This window comes from Coturnix japonica, chromosome 11, assembly GCF_001577835.2.
Source record: "Coturnix japonica isolate 7356 chromosome 11, Coturnix japonica 2.1, whole genome shotgun sequence".
Lineage (NCBI taxonomy): Eukaryota > Metazoa > Chordata > Aves > Galliformes > Phasianidae > Coturnix > Coturnix japonica.
Window position 1 is genome coordinate 3,813,451 of NC_029526.1, and position 23,911 is coordinate 3,837,361.

The window sequence follows — 23,911 nt, forward strand, 5'->3', positions numbered from 1 at the left end:
GAAAATTCCATCTTTATACTCATTTACTATCAAAGGAGTATTTTTAGACAGAATTTTGATTTTTACAAAGTTTGCAAACTGTGAGGCAAACTACATACCATGACCACAGCACAGAAGAAACCTAAGCTGACAAAGCAAAATATATCTGTGAGAATTCTTCATTCTCTTTGTAACACTGTGCCTTTAGATAGAATGGGCAGCCGTGGAGCACTGCAAGATGCTCAGGATCCTCTCTGCCTCTCTATTTTTCCCCTGCCTCTGGCACACGCTGTTCTCTCTTACAGGAATGATGACAGCTGATGCTAACACTAGTTTGTGGTTCAACTGTCTGATGATGTGGCTAACACTTTGTCTCCACAGATTATAAATTTGTCACCTCTGTGATCTATTCGCTCCCCACTATCCTGCAGCCTGGAAACACAATAATCTCCATCTCCAGCGTTCAGATCTCCCAGTGGTAGTCAGCAAATCATTGTCAAACTGCTGGAAAAACAACACTAACTATCTTTCTTGTACCATGAGCACAAAAGCTTAAATAAATAAGGAAATGTCACCCATGCTGACTTAAAAGGCCTGTCCAGGTGGAATAAATCTAAACCTTCCAAAAAAAAAGTTACCCAACGATTAAAACATAAAAAGAACCATGTGCACTTTGGTAGAGTGGGAAAATTATTTATCACTTTCAGTTTGGGGAAACTTTAATTGCACTATAAACAAAGACTAAATTTATGCCATCTGTCAGTTTTGGAAGCGTCACTTGAAAAATCCTTCCAACATATGAAAAAGAAAAGCATGAAATCCAAAAAACAATACATCAAAATTAACCTGTAGTTGTCCAGGTACGGGATGATGCATCTCTCTTCACGGCTTTCAGAAATGGAGCATTGAAACTGAAGTGGTAACATAACCCTCAGTGTAAACAACCCTCCACAATGTGACATAACAGAAGAGTCTGGCACACACACAGAGCTGAACTCCTGTGACTTTCTTACTGCACCATCCTTTAATACCACTTGCTTCAAGTCCTTGTATCAAAGAGCATTTTTACGCCATTATCTACTGCATCTATAATGACATCACAAGGCAAGAGATGTAGAATTCTCTGTAAATACCCAAGCCTGTATACAAAGTTTTTTCAAGGGTAAAGGGTCAAAAAAGTTTTAAAGGAAATAAGAGTAGTTGCTCAAGAGCAGTGTTTCATCAAGCAGAATTTGCACTGCTCTGTGAAGCACTCATAACTACTGATGCCAAGCTGGGTTGCTTCAAAGACTCCTAGTGCAAAACAGGTGAAAGATGGTAGAGAGGGGCACAAGAAGCAGAGCAACCTGGTAATAGGCAACTGGAGGAAAGTCAGAGGGCAGCTAACATCTGAGCATGGCTACAGCAGGAGACCTGACCACTTCATTGAAGTTTGTGTTTCCTATACTCATTTAAAAGCTGCAAGGCTGTTTTTCAGATGCCTCAAAGCATCTTCTTGAGTAATGCGCAGTACCAGCAGCAGCTGCTAAATCACATGTTCACTTTCAAAATGGGTGCCGAATAGTTTTTCTTCTTTTAAAGAACACACAAAGAAAATATCAAACAAATCCAAATCTTCTGTTGTGTTCCTCCCCCTCACCCCCCATAATTTCATAAAGGAGTACTCCAAATTTGCCTTAGTTTGTTGCTAATTGTTATGCTTGTTGCTAACTCACCGAGTATCCATTCCAGCTGGCACACGTGCTGTCTGGAGAAGACAGCTATGACAGAAATCCCACTGGAGTTCGCACAGCTTTGTGTATGGAGATCCCTACTGATGTCAGAAACACAGACACTGGATTTCCCCAATAGAAAGAAAAAAATCTGTTGTTCTAAGATTACACACAGCAATCACAGAAGATGTAAACAACCCAAAGCAGTTGTAAGTAATCCAACACTTTCTCCCGCTGGAGCAAAGAGCAAGATTCACCTCATTTACCTTTTTACGTGTAAAGAGATAAGGCACAAGAAAAATAACAACTTTTTCTTCAAAACAGAAAACTATAAAATATATCAAAACCTTCCTGTTTGTTCTTGCTTAACTTTATTAGGATTCTACTCTCACATTCTGTTTTGTGCTTTGAATCCAACAAGATGACTGCAGGCTAGGACTCCGTTCTCACACTATGCACTGACAATTAAGAATAGAGTTGTAATAAATAGACATAGAGAATATCTATGTGGTAATCCAGGTACCACTGCTGACAGGTATGACTATCTCAGTAGTATGACAAGCATTTACTCTAGAAAAAATACATACTTTATAGTGTTATGTAAAAGAAAGGTGAGACCTACATATTTCTAGAGGGGCTGGAGAAGAGCAAATATGGTGCCCAGGAGACAGTAAGGAACTGGAATTAGGGTTTGACTGGAAACCAGAAGTTTGTAACATATGTCATGAGTAAGAAGTTCTTTTCTGAAGGGCTAAGAAAAGATGGAAGAATGTAACAACTCTTAAAATGCAGTGCTCTGATCTACCAAATGTTTAGCAACGACCTCATAAAATAGATTTTGTTCACTGTGCCATTTCAATGGGCCAAGGATTTAAGCTGTCGATTCTTACAGGAAATAATCAATTAACGCTTCTTTGCTGTCTATCTCATGAACCAGGAGAACTTTGTGTTTACTTTGGTCCAAATTATTTCCTGAATATTTATTATGTTTTCACTGTATCAACTTGTTATTATGTGACAGCTTAGAAAGAACTCTACTAAGATTCCAGAATCTAACTGGCACAACTATGAAAACATTAATACTGTAAGTAATTTTATTTTTCCTATCAAACTTTTCCCCTCGTCAGATCTTTATCCAAAGCTTTACGCTTTCCCTTAGCTGACTGAATTTCCCTTTAGAGACGTGATGCAAATTTCACTCAATGAAACAGCATAATGGACAGCACTCTGCCTCTAAAACCATTTCAGACTAATCATCTCTTGCATGTAAAAGACTTATTTAAAAACTGTTCCACTGTTTTTTTTCTCTATGAGCTAATATTTTCAGCACAGTTAATCATTCTCTAATTTCATCTATTGTTGACTGTTCGATGACAAACTAGTTTCATAGTAAATGTATTTATTAAAGAAACAAAACACAGCAAAAAAGATCACTAATAATTAAGCAGAATATGACACCCAAGCATTTAAGGCAATATTATTATAACTCGATACAAGTTTTGTTAAGGGAAGAAATGAGATAATTTTTATGAAGCCACGCTGCCCAGTTCTGCTGGGCATTTGTTGGCACAGAAAAGTGAAACTTTCTCTCCAGAAATCCAAGTCATCTTTCTGAAAACAATTATTTTCTGGCCAAACTGTTTCTTTAGGAAAACAACAACTTTTCTGGACCCACTTAAAGGTAAGATAGCAAAAATTGTCAATTTCAGCAGCAGACTACAAATATTAAGACCTTTTCTGAAAACGAATCAGGTGCAGATATTGAACTGTACTTCTTCATCCTTTGTCTCACTTTTCAAATGATAATTTCTTCCACAGTCACCATTAAATCTTGATCTATTCCAGCTCCCTGTATGGGTCATTGATTCTAGATGTACCATGGTTATTTTTAAATGTTTCCCTTTCGTAGAGTAAAAGAGGGCTGTCCAGAGCCAGATGGGTAACTTCACACTTCATTTATCAAACCCAATGCATCAGACTCCACCCCCTCTTTCCCACTATTGCTGTTAAACTTCCATATAATTTGGTAACAATTTTCATTATCATACAGTGAAAAAAAAAAAGCCTAGGCAGGTTTGCATGGTTCACCCCAAACCCACAGCTGCTCCCTGACCCCCCGTTCATTACAGTAGATCTGGGCTCCCTGCACTCAGTGTGCCGAGGGGGGACCTCTTCCAGCTGAGGTCGGGAAGGGGTCAGTTCAGAGGGCTGAGCAGCTCTTTACAGCTATAACAACCTGTCCATCAGGCACTATCATGCAGCACAAACAAATCCAAGGCTTTAGGAACTCTGGACCATTTCTGTTAACACTTAGAGATCATCCACTGGAGTCCTACCTGAAGTATTTGGGATCACTGCCACTCAGCACTGAACAGTTCGAATCCTTGGAAGACCTGCACAGTTATCTAAGGTACCAACGGCATCTTCAAGTAAATAGCATATGAAGGGGCAGGCTGTAAGGCTCGGTGTGCTACTGGGCAGATTGGGCTACATGCTGAAATAGGAGCTCAGAGTATTTGCAATTGGCTAACATGCAGAAACAGTGGTATGGCTTAAAAGCAAATGATGCAAGGATGTGCTTTATCCCTGTAGACACTGACACACCAAAACAGTTAAGATGACATTAGTCCTCTGAAAAAGTATAAACATATGAAGATTCAGTCAGTTTGAACTAATAATTTCCAGAATTTTTCTTTCTTCTTTTTTTTTCTTCTTTAAATCTTGAGGCATCAATGACAAATAAAGCACATGACAGAACAGAACCTAACTACTAAGGCCAAGTGTGGGTAAAGATTTTGCCAGCTGCCTCCCCTTAGTTGACCTAAATTTCTTGGAGTCGTACTGTTCATAATGTGCTCTCTAATGCACAATGTAAAGTAATTAGAGTCATCTGTATTTAACTTCCAGAGGAAAAAAAAATTCTATTATCTAATCTAGCTGATCCCCTGATAGCCTGTTGAAAGTAAAATACTGTAACCTATTGCCTGCCCTTTGACAAGTGCTAATTATTTCCTGTCCAAGCACATTTTTCTCATGTAATTCCAAAGTACACAATAGGCTGATCTCTAAAACATGGGCAGGCCTGCCAGCACCACAGCGGACGTTTTATAACTTTCACCACTGCTGCTTGATGGCTACTGCAGCCAGTGCCTCATTCCAGACATCTCGCTGGAGCTTTGATGAAGCCAAGGGAGGTGTATGGTAACAGCCTGTTCATGCAGATCATATGGATGAGACTCAGATAGGTCACCGGGATGGGAAACATCAAATGGAAAGAAAAAGGATTATGGATATTTAATACTCAAAGGACACTTTCAGAACTTTCAAGGCTCTGTGTTCTTGAAATTTTCTTTCAGGTGTTTAGTCTCAAGGAGGCCTGCACTTTGTCTGCTTCTAAGTCTTTTCCTGCCCCCAACCAAGAGCTTCGGCATTTCTGTGTCAGACAAGGCTGCAGATACAACTGCATTGCTGGCTCCAGCCACTGATTACATTGGGAACTGTAAAAGCAGAGGCCAGGAACACTGTAACCACATTGCTATTAAATGACTCTTGACTGCTATGACTCCTGATGACTTAGTATATTAGGAAATTATTGTTAAACTAAACAAACCTAAAAAGATATTCCACTCTTCGCAATTGCTTATGCTTGTTACTATCTCTAGAAAGTTTTCTACTCTGGTTCACAAGAACGATGCATTCTACCCATGGAAAAGCCTTAAGTGATTTTCTCCATTTCCAATGTAGTAAAAACTATTTGCATTATTTAGTATGGGGGCAGTAGGCAAAAAAACAAACAAAAAATCAACAACCTAAACAAGGCAAATCAAAAGAGCACACAATAAAATTCACTCTAATTCCTTAAGAAGGTAACAAAACCTACACTGGAATATGAAAGACACAAGGTGGCATACAACAGTAGTTCTTCTTTGAACTGACTTGATTATAAAAGGACTAAAGGTATGAATGTGTGAACACCATCTGGTTAACACAAGGAGGACACCACAAGAAACTTGAGCATCATGAAGAAAACAGACAAGATGGACACGTCTTTGCATGCCATGCCCCATTGGGGGTATTGCTCATATTGTTACTAGCATAAGGAAATCTTAGAGTAATCCTCGAGTATTTATGCCACCTACTTTGCACTACATCAGCATAGTAAAACAGCATTCCACCTCACAAAGAAACTCTGAATTCAGAAGCAGACACATTAATTATTCTATTAAGGGAAAAACTCTAATTAAAAAGTTAAACTTCTGACCTGTTTTAAATGCCAGTTTGTTGAGGTACTTTTCTCCATACCCTAAAGAGGTTTAATAGAACTATGTTATATAGGCTTATTTTAACTTCAATATCTCACCATTTTTCTCAGTTTTCTCACCTTGCAGCCCATTCATGACGCAGCCTTTGCCGCTCTGTAAGAACTAGCAGTAAACAGCTGATGGTTTCATTCCTTTGTTCTTCAGTTTGTTCCTTTTTTCTAACTTCTTGGAGGACCAGGCTCGTCTGAAAGGGGAAAAAAAAGAAAAACACATTAAAATTATAATCTGGAAATAGGAAACAATGTGTAAAATTAATAAAAAGCCCATAAGCAAATAAGGACAGTAAATCAATACTTTTTTTTATTACAGTTCCACTGCTGACAAATCAATACAGTAAATGATGGTTAGAAATGGCCACCATATATTTGATATTTAATCGATGTACATGGCACATAAGGTAAACCTTAAAATCTCATTGCCTTAAGTAACACAGTAAGACATTGTGCACTCTAGCTCATTTTCTTAAAATATAATTCCATTCTCTTCTATTTTCTTATATCACATCAAATCAGAAGCGTTTGCCTTACTACAGCATTTGGGGGAAGAGTCCCTCCTACCCTTTTAACCTTGCTGAAGACAATTCCCATTTGTATTGTGTCTCCTGAAAGAAATTTCTTACCATGTACCCATGCTCTATTTTCATCTTATTATGAAATATTTCAAGCAAACAAGGAGAAAAACTCTCCATTTTTTAAATTTATGGAATACATTACAAATTGCTGGAATATATATATCCATATATATTAATATATATAATATATATATATACAATTATATATATATATATATTTGGAAAGCCAACTATTTGTGCAGCAGACCTAGCTGTAGAGTAGAATTACATTCAGTCTCTGAAAAATACAAGATACTGGCTTTTCCAAATGTTGCATTAACAGCCAGGCCAACAAAACTGCAGATCTGTCCTTCATCATCCAGTGAGAAATCTTGAACTTCCTTGTGACAAAACAGCATGTACTGATGCCTGTCTCTACCAACACGTGCACTGTTGTGCTGTGGTCCTCTGCTGGATGGACATCCAACCACAACAGAAACAGAGTCCAAGCTGCAGTCTTTTCACTCATTTGGAATAATGTATTTCCCTTTCTCACCTTAATCAGCCACTGATTACCATTTATTTTTGATGCTCTAATCTTCATTAGCATGTTTTACAAACAGACCAAAGTACCAAAATGCTTTTGGGAAGGATGGGCCTATATCGGCAGAATGCTTACACCAACCTAGTTTTTTTTTACCCCAAAGAAAAGGAAGTTAAAAATACATTTCAAACCTGGGCAGGTTTGCAACTCAAATATCACTGATAGCTTTAACCGCTACCCCCAGCATGGCCTCTCTTAAGGGAGCAACATGAGCAACCATCACAGCATACAGCTCCCTTCAGAGTCTGCCTATCCCCAATGTACACATACAGATTCCTCCAAGGTTTCTGTAATATAAACCACTGTTACCTTTAGGTTGCAAAAACAGGAAAATCCATCTTTTACCCAAAAGATGGAATATGCATATTATAGACTTACTCTATGTAAAGTAGCAGCAACATTGGAACCACGACAAGGATTCCAAAAGATAAGCATACCAGGATTCATATAGAAAGAAAAACATTTCACCAACATCAGACGACAAAGACCACAAAGCATCTACCTTTTCCTTCTCCTCCCATTTCTTTTAGTTGGCTTTCCAAAAGGCAAAGAAAATCACACACACAAAAACTCCATCCAAATAAAAATAAACACCATCTCACACGCACACCAAAAAAAAACAAACAAAAAATGTACCCAATGTCCATAACTTTGTACAGACCACATTCTTGACCCTGCTATGACATTACAAAGCAAACAAAAAGCCAGAGTATTTTCAGATAAGATTCTCTGACCTGGGTTTCCCTTGCACTGACCTACAATGTCTTTTCCACAAGCTCTAGTACCTGCCAACTTCCACAGCCCTGCTCATCTGCAGCAACTGCACAGGTCTTCACAACGTACTCACAGGAGATAAGGTGTGTACATTCTTCAGGAGATGAAAATGAACTTTCCTTATTGTTCTGAATAAACACGCCCATTAAGGCTATATCTTCCCTATTCTAAGATTTTTGATGCAGCATTATAGTTGAGCTTACCTCTGTACAATAGCACTCGCCATACTACCAGGGCACAGCGCACTAGGACTTCCCTGTCAGAATTTTTGGGTGGCTGTACTAATCACAGTAGAATAGGGAAATCCCCAGGTGATGGGAAAGCTGGAGATAGGATAAGTTTATTTCTCTCCAAGACTGCAGAAAGGCCACAAAGACTAACATGTTCTGCCTGACACATCTGGAAGTACAGTTATCTGCAGACAATAGATGTCAAGATCCCCTAAATCAGTGCAAAGCACAGATCATAGGGAACTGGCGGTTCCTGAAGAGAAGAGGATGCCAGTGGAGTCTGCAAAGATGGGTGATTGCTTCTCCCAAGTTTCAGTCTCTTAATGCTTTTGTAAAAATGCTGACAGCCCAGCAAAACTGTCACTTTGGTGCTGAATCCCCCACACCCACAGCTACACCTGGGAACTAAGCATTCTTTAATTATTGTTGAGAGAACAATTATATTGCACCAGACTTCCACTAACACCTTTCAGTCCTGATGCACAGAGACAAAAGTCAAACATGGATTGACACAGACATCATAAACGCTTCTTTAGTGAGCCCTGTGAGCACGCTGTGGCTACCTCAAGGGTGAAATAGTACTATTAAGCAACACACAACAACCATACATAGCAATTTAACTGATTTACTTGTTTCCTACAAGTGCTAAGGGCAGTAAGGTTACCTGGAATGCGAGTGCAGAGTTTGATATGTAGCTTTTACAGAGACATTTCTTAATAACTTGCCATTCTTACTGTCTCAGTAAAAGTCCCAAATTGTATAAAATAAAGCAGCACTCTGGGTAAAATTATAAAACATCCTCCTTCGAAATAAATATACTTTTCCCCATGTAACTTGTTTCAGGATTTATTTTTAACAAGGGGATTCAATATATACCTTGACTGATAAAGGTCAAGGGTTCAAGAAACTCGGTCAAAGATCTTATCAGCTGGGAAAGCCATTTCCTCACATCAACGCTGATAAAAATCCAACAGAAACCCAGCCAATACCACCCTGCTCTAAAGGGCAGGAATGACCTTCTTTTGAACATCCCTATAGTTGCACATCTCATCAAAGAAAATCTGACCCCGTGTCTCAATTCTTTTAATGCTCTTTAATGACAGATAATTGTCTGCAGAGGCCCCCTGTGCACGATGCTGAGTGAAGCCTTCACACTGCTGCTCTGGACTCTGCACCAGCCCAGTGCTGTTCAGAACACTTGGGACCACAGGACAGCAGAATAAACAAATAGCACAACCAGCCCTACAGCCTGTCTTATCTCATCTTTGGGCTCACTGAGATTCTTGAGGGTGGTAATGTTTACAGATCGTTGAAACTTTCTTTCTTCTGCTTCCTGAGCTAGCAAAAACATATCCTGGACAACCTAAGAAATGAGATTAAGCAAATTGCTTATCACTAGAGGGAAGCAGCTTCTCATCCCATTGGTCAGCACGTCTCCTCAGCAAGCACTACTGCTAACATTTACAAACACATCTTACAGATCTACTAATGCAGTAAGGGCATTTTCTTTGTAATTTCTAAATGGCACAGTCTTAAAAATAAAAACCCACCTCTCAAGAAAACCAAGCCCAGATAAGCACATTATATATGTATATAAATAAATAGATATAAATGTATAGATAGACATATCTAAAGCAGCTGGCAATAGTCTCATACGTTACAGATTGCTCAGCAAATTATATCCTTTAACTTCTTCCTGGCACAGTGGCAATAAATCTACTGCTCTACTGACATGCCTGGCAGCAACCAACAGGGCATATTTTTTATTATGTTAGAAAGGCAATAGACAAGACTTTAATAGACTGCTATCATATTCATCTCATTCCCACTGACAAAACATATCAGTGACATGGGACTGAACAGAAACTCTTGTAATCATGTCTTATTACTCATCTTAGGATGCCTTTTATTAACATTATAGCTATTATAACAGGATTACAAATAGACTTTCCTTCATACATAGCAGAAGAATCTTTGTTTGAAAGTAAATAAGCCACTACCAATGAAAAAAAAAACAACAAACCTAATTAAACAAAAGAGGAGCCTCTAAACACTCCAACAACCACACTGGTACCTTCTTAGTCTTTCAAAGTTTCATTCTCCCCCCTTCAACAGAGACCTCTCAAGGTTAGAAGCATACAGCTCTAGACATGAAGCCTAATATCCTGTCAAACAAACTAGCCCTCAGTCTAAACTGAAGTTAAAGAGGCACTTGGGACAGTTCATCTTTTGGACCCACTTTATTGGGTCAACAAACAAATTCTTTTCACTTTGAGTTAAGATGGAAATTACTCATCATGAGTTTAAATAGGATAGGGCTTCTGAATCTTTATTAATCAATTCTACTTTAATATCGCTGTCATCTCTCAGTAGCCAATAACTAATGCAAGAAGGAAAAGCATTAAGTTTGAGATGTGTAAACAGGTCTGATTTTTATTTTACTTTTTAGTCTTTTGGTTTCTCATTATTTTTGTGACTTTATGTTATTGTTAGTGTAAAAAAAAAATTCCCTGATGGAAGTCTGCAAAACCAGAACAACATGCCTTTTAGAGAAAATAGAACCTGAAATCCATTAAGCCATGTTAATTTAACATGTCATAACTTCCTTGCCATAAAAAAGCTAGTAATTGCTTACAAACCACTGCTCATTTCTTCTTTACTTTTAATTTTTTATTATTATTTTTTCTAAGTTAAAATATGAGTAAATGCACCCATTTTCACTGATATGTGGAAGTACCCAGTATGGTTTAAGTTATCACCCGGCAATTTGGACACTTTAAATCCAATTCTTTGCCTTTTGCTTATTAATCCACTATGCCAGATATCACAGTTTCACTCAGCAACCTCATGTTTTGGATGATATTGAAAAATGGCTCATGTTTGTCAAAGAAAAAAAAGAAAAAAGGAAAAAAGGAAAAAAGTGTTGTTTATAGAAGCCAGCTGCTCCAGCTTCGGCGCCAGCAGCTCCTCATCCTGCTATTTTACGCTTGCAACCCCCACTGCCCCCACTGGCACAGGTACAACTAAATGTTGACTTCAATGCTTCAGAGAGCACTCAACTGATTCTGTACATGATTAATTGCCAAAGACATGGCTGACCATATGGAACAGAGAAAGCATCAAGTAATTCATACTTCTGTATATGATCATTTGGCCCCTGTTGTTTTAATGTACAGGAAAGAGCTAGTATAGCACAGACCTGGTGTCTTGCCCTTGACAGCCCATTAAGAAATCTCAAAGCACCTAGTTGAAGTTATGCTGTTGGCTTTTCAATAGCAGCCTAATAAAACAGAAGCAAAGCTTTCCAACTAGTCTTAAATCTTTCACATACAGTACATTAACCACTGCTGCTAAAACAACTGGTTTCTTATGATAGGAAATGGGATTTGATTTCTAGCCTCTGCATACTTACTGAAAGCCTTTTTCTGACCTTTGGAGGGTTTACAAAATCATTGTTCGTTTTTTCCTGCCATTTTCCCAGTTTCTTGCCATCGTGATCCTAATAGATTTGTTTAAGATTCAGTACATTCTACCCTTACTAGCTGTTATAGGCAAACTGTACAGTAAAGGTAGGCTCATGGGAGCTGAAAGGGAAGAAATTATTATTAACTGTTTTCTTCCTGAGAGTCGGAGAAGTCAGTGCAACACCTAAAACATAATTTACCTTTAAAGAGCCTATAAAACAAAACAAAAAATTCCTGAAAGAAGGCAATATAGCAGCGTGTGCTTTCTTTCATCAGACTGGAGACAAATCATCAAATTTCATTTGAGAAGGAAGGCCAATTTATTTTAAAACTGTAGTATTCTCAGGGACATCTGACAGAGCTCAATGAAAAGAAAAAGCTGCAGACTCAGAATACGTGTCACTATCATTAACTACTTTATATAAGTTTTATCTACTGTTACCATCTCTGCAGTCATATTCAGTCAAGAAAAATGTTTAAATAATGTTTCCCTGTCAAGGCTTTTAAGATGACAGTGCTAAAAAGTTAATCCCTATCCTCACAGATCTTTTGGCAGTTTTGACGTATGCTGGCAAGGATTCATTTGCTGGCACCTTCCATTAGAAAATATTTACATAGAGTTTTCTTGGCTGTGGATTTTTTAGTTGTCTAAATTATCCTCATGCTCTGAAAGACCTTATGTGGGAAACCCTAATCATTGGACATATTAGTGGTAATTTCCCAGACCAATAAACTCAGCTAACACTATTAGTACACCAACACAATACATGACATGAATAAACCACAAGCTGGCATAACACTTCACAACCATTTTTGTTTTTTAAACTCCTACATATAGCATTGACATATTCTAAGACAAGAAATCAAGGAATTCACACAAGAATTAAGTTATTCAAGAGTCAAAAAGGATGCTAAAGTAGATAGAATACTTCTAATATTAAAATTGTTCGTCTTTGGGTCAAATGCTATGACTGAATTTGAATAAACTATAAAAGAACAGGGAATCTTATAAACATTTTTTATTATTACTATTTTGTAGAATAAAAGGAAAAAGTCTCAAGTTTCTGGTTGGAAATCATTGCTAAACAGCAGATTCTTTGCTACCATTATACTTAGTAGCACGCAATTAGCGGACGCACTTAAGCACATCTGAACTAAGCAAGTGCACAACCCAATTATAGAGTAGAACGCTTGAAGTTCGACATATGCTTAAGCTCTAAATACAACAAACCTACACGCATTAAAATGTAGGAAGCTCTGTCTCTCTTTGAGGTATTCACTGCTGACAACAAAGGATGAATACCTGACTTGATAGATGAGTAGTTTGACCTAGAAAAACCTACAGAGAGTAGATCACTTAGACATTTCCATAAAAACTTTAGGTCTTGTCTGTACCAGAAACTTGTACCATTTAACTATACCTGTGGAGCTAAAGCAGTACATTTTGGACTTATATGAGTTTAAAGGTCATAAATTAAACTAGGCAGAGCTTATTCCTACACAAGAAAGGAAGCAAGCATTATTTTTATGCCTATATAGATCTATCTGAATTGTAGTCTTGAGTTACATATTTGGAAAAATACAAAAAGAAAAAAAAAATGCATTGAAACAATATTAAGATGAAACAGCTTAAGGTTTTTCTGGCATAACAAAACTGAATGAATTTCCAGCAGAGAGGGAACTTACTTTACATGATGATTCAATGCAGTTACAATGATAATCTGAAAGTCTGGGGAAAAAAAAGCATAATGAACAGCACTTTCAAAATCTTTTTTGCTGCACTAACCAGTTTGGCAGCACTCTAAAGGAGAAGTGTAACTCATCTCATCAAGAAAGAGCAACTGACCCACTCACAGTGCTTGGAATAAGAGTGGCTTAGCACCTTCAGATGTATGGGTGAGTGAAAGGTTACCCTTTAGCCACATTCTCCCAGAGCACGGCCCCTCCACCTCCGTCTGAATCGTCAATAGCACAAAGACAGAAGCAGGCCTACCATGCATAGTGGATTATATGAAGTGTAAAACATTTGGGGGGAAAAAGCTTTTGAAAGAAGTCAGGAAAAAGAAATCAGGCTTGCAAGAAGATCCAGCTGACAGGCTAGTCCCTAACAAGTGAATATGTTTGAAAACATTGTGAATGCAAGAAAAGAACATGCCTTTTGTTTCCAAACCTACAGTGTGTCTTTACCCCAACTGTTGCCTGCATGGCTGAACATATGTTTTCTGAACAAGAACTGAAGCAGAAAGTGCTCTTTGTAATAATTCACTCCTTTGTATACACCTCCCTTTCTCCCATTTTGTTCACACGCAAACAGTAGTTACGCTGAACACTTAAGTTCTGAAGAACTGCACAGTAGTATATGCTTCAGTGATTATTCACTATCGCTGAAATCAGTTGAGCTAAGATTCCATACCAGACACTCCACTGATGAGCTCTTGGGACAGCTCACACCTGCAGTACTGAATCACGCTGGGTACAACCTGCATGAAGTTGCTCAGCAAGCAAACAGTTTTCACCACTAATTATTAACAGTTCCGAGCATGGATCATATAAATGATCTTACCTGCTGAAAAACTCCAAAGAAGTGTAATTTTCTTAGCACGTCAAAGCTAACATCAACAGATGCTTAGGGACAAAAGAAGGAAAAACTATGGGCTTCAAAGCCTGAAGTGGGTAATGCCATCTCACTAAACCTATGTAGTCTAGTTGAGATGAATACTAGTTGGAATTGAACCCTCATATAATTTTATTGATTCCAGTGAAATAATTCTGTAGGGTAAGCAAGACTTTGTTCGGACTCATCTGATTTATACTGAAGCCTCAATATAGTAAGCTACACAGAAGTCATGATCACATTTTTGCTTGCAGCTCTCCGCGCTAGTGCTAAAAGTGCAACCTACCATATCACTGATTTCCTTGAACTGATCTCAGGATGTATTTCATGTGGAAATTCCTTGAACACTCATGTTCACTGAACACGACTGAAGTCACCACCTGTGGCCATAAACCACCTACTGCCTTACCACAATACATTTTAGCGCAATTGCTTGTAAAAAAAAACTTGCAAATATTTGGGACATATTCTTGGTGCCAATAGTTCTATTGAAATAATTTCAAGTACAGAGATTTAAGTTACAGAACGAGTTAAATATAGCTAATTGAAGAAACTGCTAGCTACAACCAAACGAAAAGCTGAGCCACGTATGTCCAGAAGTGCCGGTGGGCATGTTTTATCTAGGACACATGGCATAGCTGAGTAGCAATTCAGTACACATGCAAGATAACCACATACCTTCCAGTGACATATGCATTCAGTGCCTTTATCCTTCTCACAGTAGGAAAGGTACCATGTCTATGAATCACCCCATGATAACGGGACTCTCACCAATTTGTTTACAAAATGAAGTTTTCCCACATTTAGCACAAGTAATAATTTCAGTACCCCCAGTAGCACCACAGCACACCTTCATATAGATTTAACATTCATATTCATGTAAGGGGCAGCAGTACATACTTGCTGTCAAGGCAAAGGGGACAGAAAAAGAAATCAGAGCATGCCCCTGGAAAGAGCACAGACAATAAAATAACAAAACCTGGCATCTTATTCTTATTCATGTAATGCATGGGGAATAGGATTTTGTCAAGCAGCAAGAAGGACGGTACCATTAATTGCTGCAGGCTGATCTTGACAACAGTGCATGGAAATATACTTCTTTCCAAGCTGTGATTTCTGCCCCTCAACCAAACAGTAGACCACTGATCTAACCTCCTGTGCTCCTCCCATTTTGTTGGTTTAAAAGAATGGCACTTCTTATACAGCCCTGCAAATGGTGACAGCGTGCCATCGAGGGTGTGCAGCCCAAGGATACAAATGCAACACAGCAGAAAATTTAAGCAAAACAAACACAAAAAAGGAACCAACAAGGAGCACATACAGGCAGGTTTTCTGAGTTAGCCCTCATCAGTCACCCAAACCACGTGTGGTCACTGTCTCAGATACAGAATAAATAGATTCCTTCTCTTGCGCTTAGAACATGTGTAGGAACAAATTCTCACACACTCCATCCTCACCCAACAGAGCATAAAGCTGTATCATCTTGTGATACACATTCCACCATAACATACATGGACAATAATTTCCTTTGTAATAGGCAACACAAATTTACACTTGAGAAGACTGCAAAATGAATTCAGTAGTCCAGGTACATATAAGACACTAATTAAGGTAACAGTTCTCTATAATAAGGTACTGCTTCTTTATAGTGTCTACTCAAATTAATGGATTTCTTGGCTCAGAAGAAACCTATACTTTTTATCAGAACAAGAACCACCTACTAAAACAAACAAATTAAATGCAAAGTTCACTCAGCCTTGTTCTGAGTGTGCGTCCCACTCAGAGTGTGCTCCCAGTGCAGGCACACACACAGTAGACAAAGCACACCTGCAGGCTCAGTTCTGCTGTGCTTGTCCTCCGAGGGGCTGTGCACAGACTGATTTCTACCAGGCCATGGGATGGGAGCTCTTCTGAGCACAATGCATCTGTAAAACCCACACACTATAAAACCGGTTAATGCAAACCATGACCAACTATTGATTATGCTGTTTTGATGGAGTTATGTTTGGATTTTGCCCGTGTTTTCCTTCCATCAGAGAGATGAGACACAGGAGCAAATGACAAGTACCAGCATGCCAATAGTTTCTGCTATTAAAGCACTACTTTTCTACCACTGGTATTCCCTGGTCTCCTTCTCACATGGGTTTGCTTTCACTTCATTGTGAATTTGGGGAAGGATTTTTGCTCTCTTTTGCACTCTGAGGAAAGGAGCAATAAAGCTCTCTGTAATTAATTTATCTCCTCGGGAGAAAGGAAATAAAAGGTTCATTTTTCATCCTTAAAAGGCAGATTATCAACTAATTAACCCAACAAATATAAGGATACACACAAGGATAGAATGAGGAAGTGACTCAAGGGAAAAATAAATCAATTTAGAAAATTTTAACATTTACTTTGCCCCTTTCTAGTGTATTAAAAACACAACAACCACCAAAATCAAAATACTTTTATTTCTTAAATATTTTCAGTTAATTTTCAGTTAACTGGACTATAAATTTTATGATTTGGTCATGTCCATTTATCATGAACATTCACTTTTTATAGATAAACACTTAAGAGAGGTTTAATAGCTTGAATAGACAAGTATTTGAACATTTCACTACTTATCGAAAATTATGACTCAAACAATTTTCATGAGTAAAATATCATTTCATTGGGGGAAGATTAACTTTATCATAAGATTTGTACGCCTAACAAAGAAAACAAACAGTATGACCAGTATATGCTCGACAATTACTCTCTGAATACATCATTCAGCACCTGGGTCACCTGCACGATATGCTCACAAATTACACCATCACCACTGGGAAAAGTTGGAAAGCTTGATGTCTATTCTCTCATAGCAGAAGTTCTGTCTTAGGAAAGCACCCTGACCAGTTCTACTACAGCTCCACATCTCCAGCACTATTACTGCCCACTTCACATTCTGCATTATCACAGCATGGCAGGACAAATCACATTTCACAGTATTTGGAGCTCACAAAAAAGAGGAATAGCCTACATGAACAATAACTCAAACTGTCCATATAGTACATAGAGATATTTCGCTTTTTAAAGGTGAAAACAATTAATTTCATTTAAAAAAATGTGTCTGTCTTCAATATTTTGACTATAGAATTGGTGGGTTAGCATGGGTTTTTTTCTTGTTTTTGTTTTTTTTTTTAATTTATTTCCATTTAAAGTTTTTAAGATGTTACTATGCAATTTTTGATGTATACCAAAGCACATTTCAGGGCTCATCTGATTTAAAACACAGGAACACAATACTGTGAACCTAACTCACATTAAAAAGTCACATCCCAGAAAACCACATAAAACAGCAAAAATAAACAAAACACCATTTTCTGTCTTGATAACCATTTGAGAACCCACAAGGTGCCATTCATACTAACTGACAACTCGCAGTATACACAGAACAGTAACTTGCTGTGATAAGCTTGTGCTGTTGCTTCAGCCTTTTGCAGTTGCAGCCTACCCTTGCCTTGATCAGCCGGTACAAACACAAATCACAGCATACAGCCTTCTTTGGTCAAACTCTTCACATATATACAACCTGTGTTGGCTTATGCACATTTATACACACACTGGTATAAAACCATGCGTCTCAAAAGTAGACATGAATGACATTAAATTAACAGTTCAAACTAACAAATTAATAAAAGTTAACAACCAAAATGAAGATATCCAACAAATCAGCTTGATTTTCAACACAGTAAAGCATATTTAAAAGCATAACTTGAACATCTCTGGCCTACAACACCAACTGCAGATGTCAATCACATATGCTAATGGTAATTCAAATTGAAATCTCCAAACAACCCTGGATCCAGGGCCAATTCCAGATAATCAAAACCAAAACAACCCAAAAGATTTCAACTGCATCTTTCCTTCATACCTGTAACTAGAGATAGAAAAGCACAAAGCTTGCTGGAATCTCTTGAAATCATTTCAAAAAGATATGTTTTATTCATTTCTCAACTGGTGAAAAAACACTAAGCATTATTTTGAATTTATTTATTTTTAAAACGAAGTCAACCTTACCCCTTAACAGCAATACATTAACAGCAACTGGTAAACTGCCATGTAAGGGAAAAAAACAAACCAGTTCAAGCTTTGTTTACCACTTGCAGGGTGTTAGGAAGGAGGAAAACCTTTGGTTTTTATTATTTGACGTGAATTCAAAGAAAGCATCACAGGTCAAAAGAACAAAATGACACAAAATCAATTACCAAACTGGCTGCTGGTTGGATGCACAAGAGTAATGCTAAACAACTGTGGTATGGAGACAAAATATGCTTTCTTTAAGAGTTTATTCAATTTGTTTATTTATTTATCTTTTCACAAACCTTAGAAATGTAGAGATTAATAGTTTACTGACACTGAAGACACATTTACAACAAGTTATTTCAGCCTTGTGAACAGCCTTGCCTTGCATCCACCCCTCATACATTAACGAAAACAAAGGGTACCCATTTACATTGTGACCATGCAGTAGGGTTAAGCATGTGACCTTAAAGTATGGTCTGCTTGTACTTGGTAGAAAGGTTCTTGACAACATAAACAAGAATCACTGCTGTTAGAGAAAGGGAAGACAATTAAAAACAATCTAGGATGCATGTTGTACAGCTGTTCAAGTTCCAGCTACATCTGACCTCTAAAGATGCTATGTGTTTTACTTCAGAAACCTAAGCCATTTCAGCTTTATTGGAATAATCCTTCACCAAAACCTAAATTTGTAGGAAAAACATGAGGTTTTGTATGAGCAACACAATGAAAACTGTGTATTGCTAGCAAAACATGCCATTACTGCAGTTAAAAAGATGTTGTGGTCTGCACATCTCATTCCAGCACTTACATTTACTAACAGCTAAGCAAAATTGAAGTCTTTATGAAGAAAGCTGGAAAAAAACACCATTCCTGAAACAAAAGAGATTTCAATAGGTCAGATCCTATAATCAAATATGTTTGACAGACCTTTGTGCCCAGGCAAAACCTGGGTGATTTCAGCAAAACTCTGGGCACATGGTCCCAGTATTGATGCAATTGCAGGACCAAGAAGCCACAACATTATTTTCCAAACTTAATTTTGGATGTCAATGATTCCAAATGCAATAAAGAAGGACTGCAATTATGGTTAGCATTTTCATAATATACGCTGACAAATTTTCTAATAACCAAGAAAGCACTTGAAAGTTAAACAGAAAACGATGCATCAAGCTCTTTTTTCCGTCTGTCACTACAACTAATTGTCCTAATACTGTCCTTAAAAAACAGGGTTGGAGAAGAAAAACTTCTGAGAAAATAACAAATATCTTGGCTAACTTTCTCAAAACCACAATTTTCCTGCCCGTTTGATCTTTGTACAGTCAGCATAAGCCAGTGAAACTCCTCCACAAATGAAAGGCATTCATGGGAAGCCATCAGAAAAGCATTGCTCTTCCTCTGGGACCCAGGACAATAAAAGAAAAGTTTGTGCCTGCCACGTGGGCCTACGAGTCAGCTTAAATGAACAAACCATTGCAATATCCTTCAGCTTTGTGAAAGCGATACTTCCTACTTCTTTGCAAGAAAGGAAGTCATATATAAACAGAACAAAGGGAAGAGGCAACACAAGTTGAGCCTCTCATAATAAATATTATGGCAAAAGTTTTGCTCATCAAACCAAGATTAAAAACATATTTTAATCTCTCAAGTTTTATGCCTTTGATGTATGTCAAAGAGGAAAACTTATATATTTTCTAAGATTTACAAGGTTTCTAGTGGGAATAGTTTCATCTTTCATTTTTTTCCCCTGTATCTGAAATTGAGATTGTATTGGGTTGATTCTATCCCCTAATGCTTTGCATGTCATTTTGAGCACTTCTTTACGGAGCAGAGCTTACGATGTCCTTTGGATGGTTTTTCCCCACAGATGTGTTCCACTGAGCAAAGTGCTGCAAAATCACTACACTAGCATAACAGTGATCTTTTCAGCTATGAAATACTTCTTAAAATGCCATGTTTCCTAGACCTTGGGAAAGTTTGACTATTCACACAAAATCCTGTAATGGAACAGTGCAAAAAATAAAAATTGCACTTCTTTGTGGTGCTAAAAACAGCAAGACTATGTAGAGAGGCTGTTTTATTATTTGTGATAACACCAGTATATGACCACTATGCAGCCTGATAAGCTGTGATTAACACATTAGAATTAATTTTCAGAATCAGAATTACAAGATACAAAGTTGGTGCTCCAAGGGCTCCCTTTATAACATCTTTTGTAAAGTTCCGTGCAATTTTCTTGCCCTCCCATACAGCCTTTCAATGCATGTTTTCTTGTTCTCACTTGATATAGCAATCATCGCTATGACAGAAGAACCTCCACTTCACCCTATTTGAGTAAGGGCAAAACCAGATACAGAAGCCAGCTCTTGGGGTTAAGTAACAGTAAAAGAGAGCAGCTAAGCATGTTTCCTCCAGTTTTGCATGTTATACAACTTGTTTTGGGGGTAAAAACAAACCACTAACTTCAGAGGATGTCATTAGAAGAGGAACTTAGCAAGAATACTTTAGCAAACACAGAACTCAGAAAAGTAAAGCAGAGAGGAGTTAGAATTTAGCTTATTTAAATAAGATAATTGTATTGACTACTGTTGGATTTATAATCTAATGACCTATAAGAATTTTAATTATTATTTTCAGAGAAATTCAAAATGAACAAAATAGCTATAAGTAACAAAAACTCTGGCAAGTGGATACATGTGTAATTTAAAAGGTAGGAAGGGGGATGCAGATGAGAATATGACATTTCTCCACCTACTGAAGATCATATAGAGCTGATATGGGCTACCTTCTCAGATGCATCATTCCAAAGACACCCAGAGCACACAGCTGCCTTTCCAGAAACCTGACACTTTAAACGTCTTGTATTAAAGTACCATCAGTCAGTCCATCCAGTCCCAAAGATGCACAAGGAAGCTACAGAAGGAGGTCCAGAGATAGACAGGGTAAGAAAAAAAGAGCAGGCCAAGAGGTTTCAGGGATAGCGATACCACTATCATAGCAGATGGGCCTTTTCAAGGAAAACAAGGAAAAAACTGAAAGGCTTTAGGATAGGGAAGAGTTATTGCCCCTGAAAATGAATGTAGATTTCAACCTAGGGATAGTTACAAAACCACCCCCACCCCACAAACAGCCTGATTCCAGAGCTACTACGAAAACAAACTGTAATCAGAAATGCCACTAAAGAAATGAAAATGAAATGATTAAGAATGGCACTAAAGAAACTGCGGTTTGATCAGGAAGACAGGTGCCTTGTCCATAAACACTGTGCCACAGGAAGATGAACACACAACATAAGTCATTTGCCTTAAGCAAACAGTAAGCAAATGGAAGTGAGGAATAATAGGATTCTTGTCTCCTACTCCACACTCCCCTTAATGCTGCCATATGGCACCCATCTCTGCGAGGAGAAGCAGTACTTTGTACACTGGTGTTTCAGTTTTCAGGACACTTTACAAGTCTCATTGCTCATTTCACTGCTTTCTACTACCTACTCTGCAATGACACCCAGCCATTCCTTCCTTTACTTTCCCATAAAAACTACATACTCAGGAAATAATGAATGTATGTTTGTCTCTTTCATGTAACTGCAGCACAGTTTTAACCATTTACTTTGCAGTAAACTTTGCCCACAAAAAATGTCTATATATCATAAAGGTAACAATACACTGATTTTTTTAAAATACATAAATAATATCCCACAGCCTCATTTCTGAGCTGCAGCCTACATAAATTCCCCCATCCAGGCACAAAAATAAAAAAGCAAGAAATGAAACAGTGAAGTACTCCATTACTCTCTTTGAGTCTTCAGCTCAAATAGAAACAGTGACTGGCATAGGTCACAAGAAGGACTATCAAATTACTTCTAACAGTGAATTGCTACTTTGCTAGATGTAGTTACTTAAGAAGTTGCTGTGGAAACAAGAAAGAATTGGGCTGCAGAAGAGCAGGGGGAGCTCACTGATAGCAGCATGCTCCAGTACCCCAAGCCCTGGCTGAAGGAGCCACGTGAACAGGTGGAGTCCTTTGGTCTCCTCTGATCTGTACATCACAGCCTCAAACCAGGAGCCAGGATTGAGCAGGTGTGCTCAAGCAGGTGTCAAAACTGCTGCTTTAGAACCACAGTTCCTGCATAAGACTCAACATCTTGAGCTATTTTTAAATAGGTTAAGGCAATACTTATGTTCACAAGAAATAAGACGGAATATCTCAAGGAAACTAGCCATCTTTTCTCAGATTTTCACAGAATTTTGAAGCTCCTTCCATTCTCAGGTCATTGCAACTGTTCTGGAAGACATCCTAAAGAGAAAAAATCCCCTGCATTTAGAGAAAGTTTAGCAATGAGTTCTACAACACGGCCTAGAAACCGTATTCCAAGGCATTAAACGATAAACTTGCGTGAAAATAACACATACAGAAACCAAGGCTAGCCTTATTTGTTGCAGAATGCAATAAGATTAATAAAGCAAAAAGATTCTCCACTCTTCCTAACAATTAATTTTCCCAGGGACTTTTTTCACCTGTTCTCCTCTGCTTGGCCAGACAGAAAACAGATTTTGTTGGCTATGCTTAATTTTCATAGCTGTCATTGTGATCTAAAACATTTATGATGGAACCATCACTTATATCCTTAGGAAACCAGGGACTGGGGGACCGGTTCAAACACTGTAGATACAGAAACCTGCTGCCTGCTGGCCACAGCAGCATAGTTTGACTGTGATCAGATTAACTGGATAAATTTTATTTACAAAAGGTGTCATCAGAAGAAGAGCATCACAGATTCACAGCAACTGATTCTTAGCCCTAATAATGAGAACCCTGATAATAGCTGATGCCCATTATACCAATTATTCAAAGAGTTGTCCTGAGAAGAGATTACAGCACTTCTGCAAATAATTATGGTTCAATCCAAGAAAAGAAGTAGTTGCTCATGACATTGAAAAAGAAGTAGATCTCAACAGGCTTTGAAGCAAGACCATCAAAATCACAATATAATACATACTTACACACAATATAATCTTCAATATAAAAGCTGCTAAATACATTGCTCTAGGTATGTGAGCAAAGTCAAACTTGTTCCATTCTTCCTGAAGCAGATCTTAATTACCAAGCTGGATCTTATCACCCACATTTAAAGTGCTCATATTTATCAAGTTAAAACCTCCATTCTACATTCCTTGTTTTGCTAATTCCTTTCCTTGAGTTAGTTTCCTTTTCCCCCTCACCCGAAGTAGTAAACATTGTGTTTTTAATCAGGCAGTTCATCACTGAATGTTTCACACAGGCACATCACTGCAGACGTTCTACCTGCAGATTTAAGGCTGGACTTCCTGCTAAAGTCAAGTCAACGCACAACAACTTCTTAAAGGTGATTCAGAAATTTATCAGCAGACAAAACCATTTCTGACTTATAAAGAGAAAAAAGGACATTCACACAAGCCACATTTTTAAGTGGCTGTGCTATTTGTTATTATAGCTAATATTGTTCTAGGAAGTTATATAAAACACTACAGCCAACAGGTTAATTTCAATAAGAAAAAAACCACAGATTTTCATATTAATACGTTACAGCTTCTACAGACAGAGCACCAACCACGGTATTTGGCCCAAGATTCCCAAGA

The 23,911-nt window shown here is 37.9% G+C and overlaps 1 protein-coding gene across 5 annotated transcripts in view; it reads right to left on the reverse strand.

Moving 5' to 3' along the window:
• The window catches only part of FTO (FTO alpha-ketoglutarate dependent dioxygenase), a 216,738-nt gene that overhangs the window by 118,701 nt on the left and 74,126 nt on the right, over positions 1–23,911 (reverse strand). For 4 of the 5 annotated variants that reach the window (XM_015873818.2, XM_015873817.2, XM_015873821.2 and 1 more), the window contains one exon: positions 6,073–6,197. In XM_015873818.2, the coding sequence (XP_015729304.1) occupies positions 6,073–6,197 (125 nt within the window). Of the gene's footprint in view, positions 1–5,942; positions 5,995–6,072; positions 6,198–23,911 lie in introns of those variants that run through there. The other variant, XM_032447001.1, reaches the window with a different exon arrangement.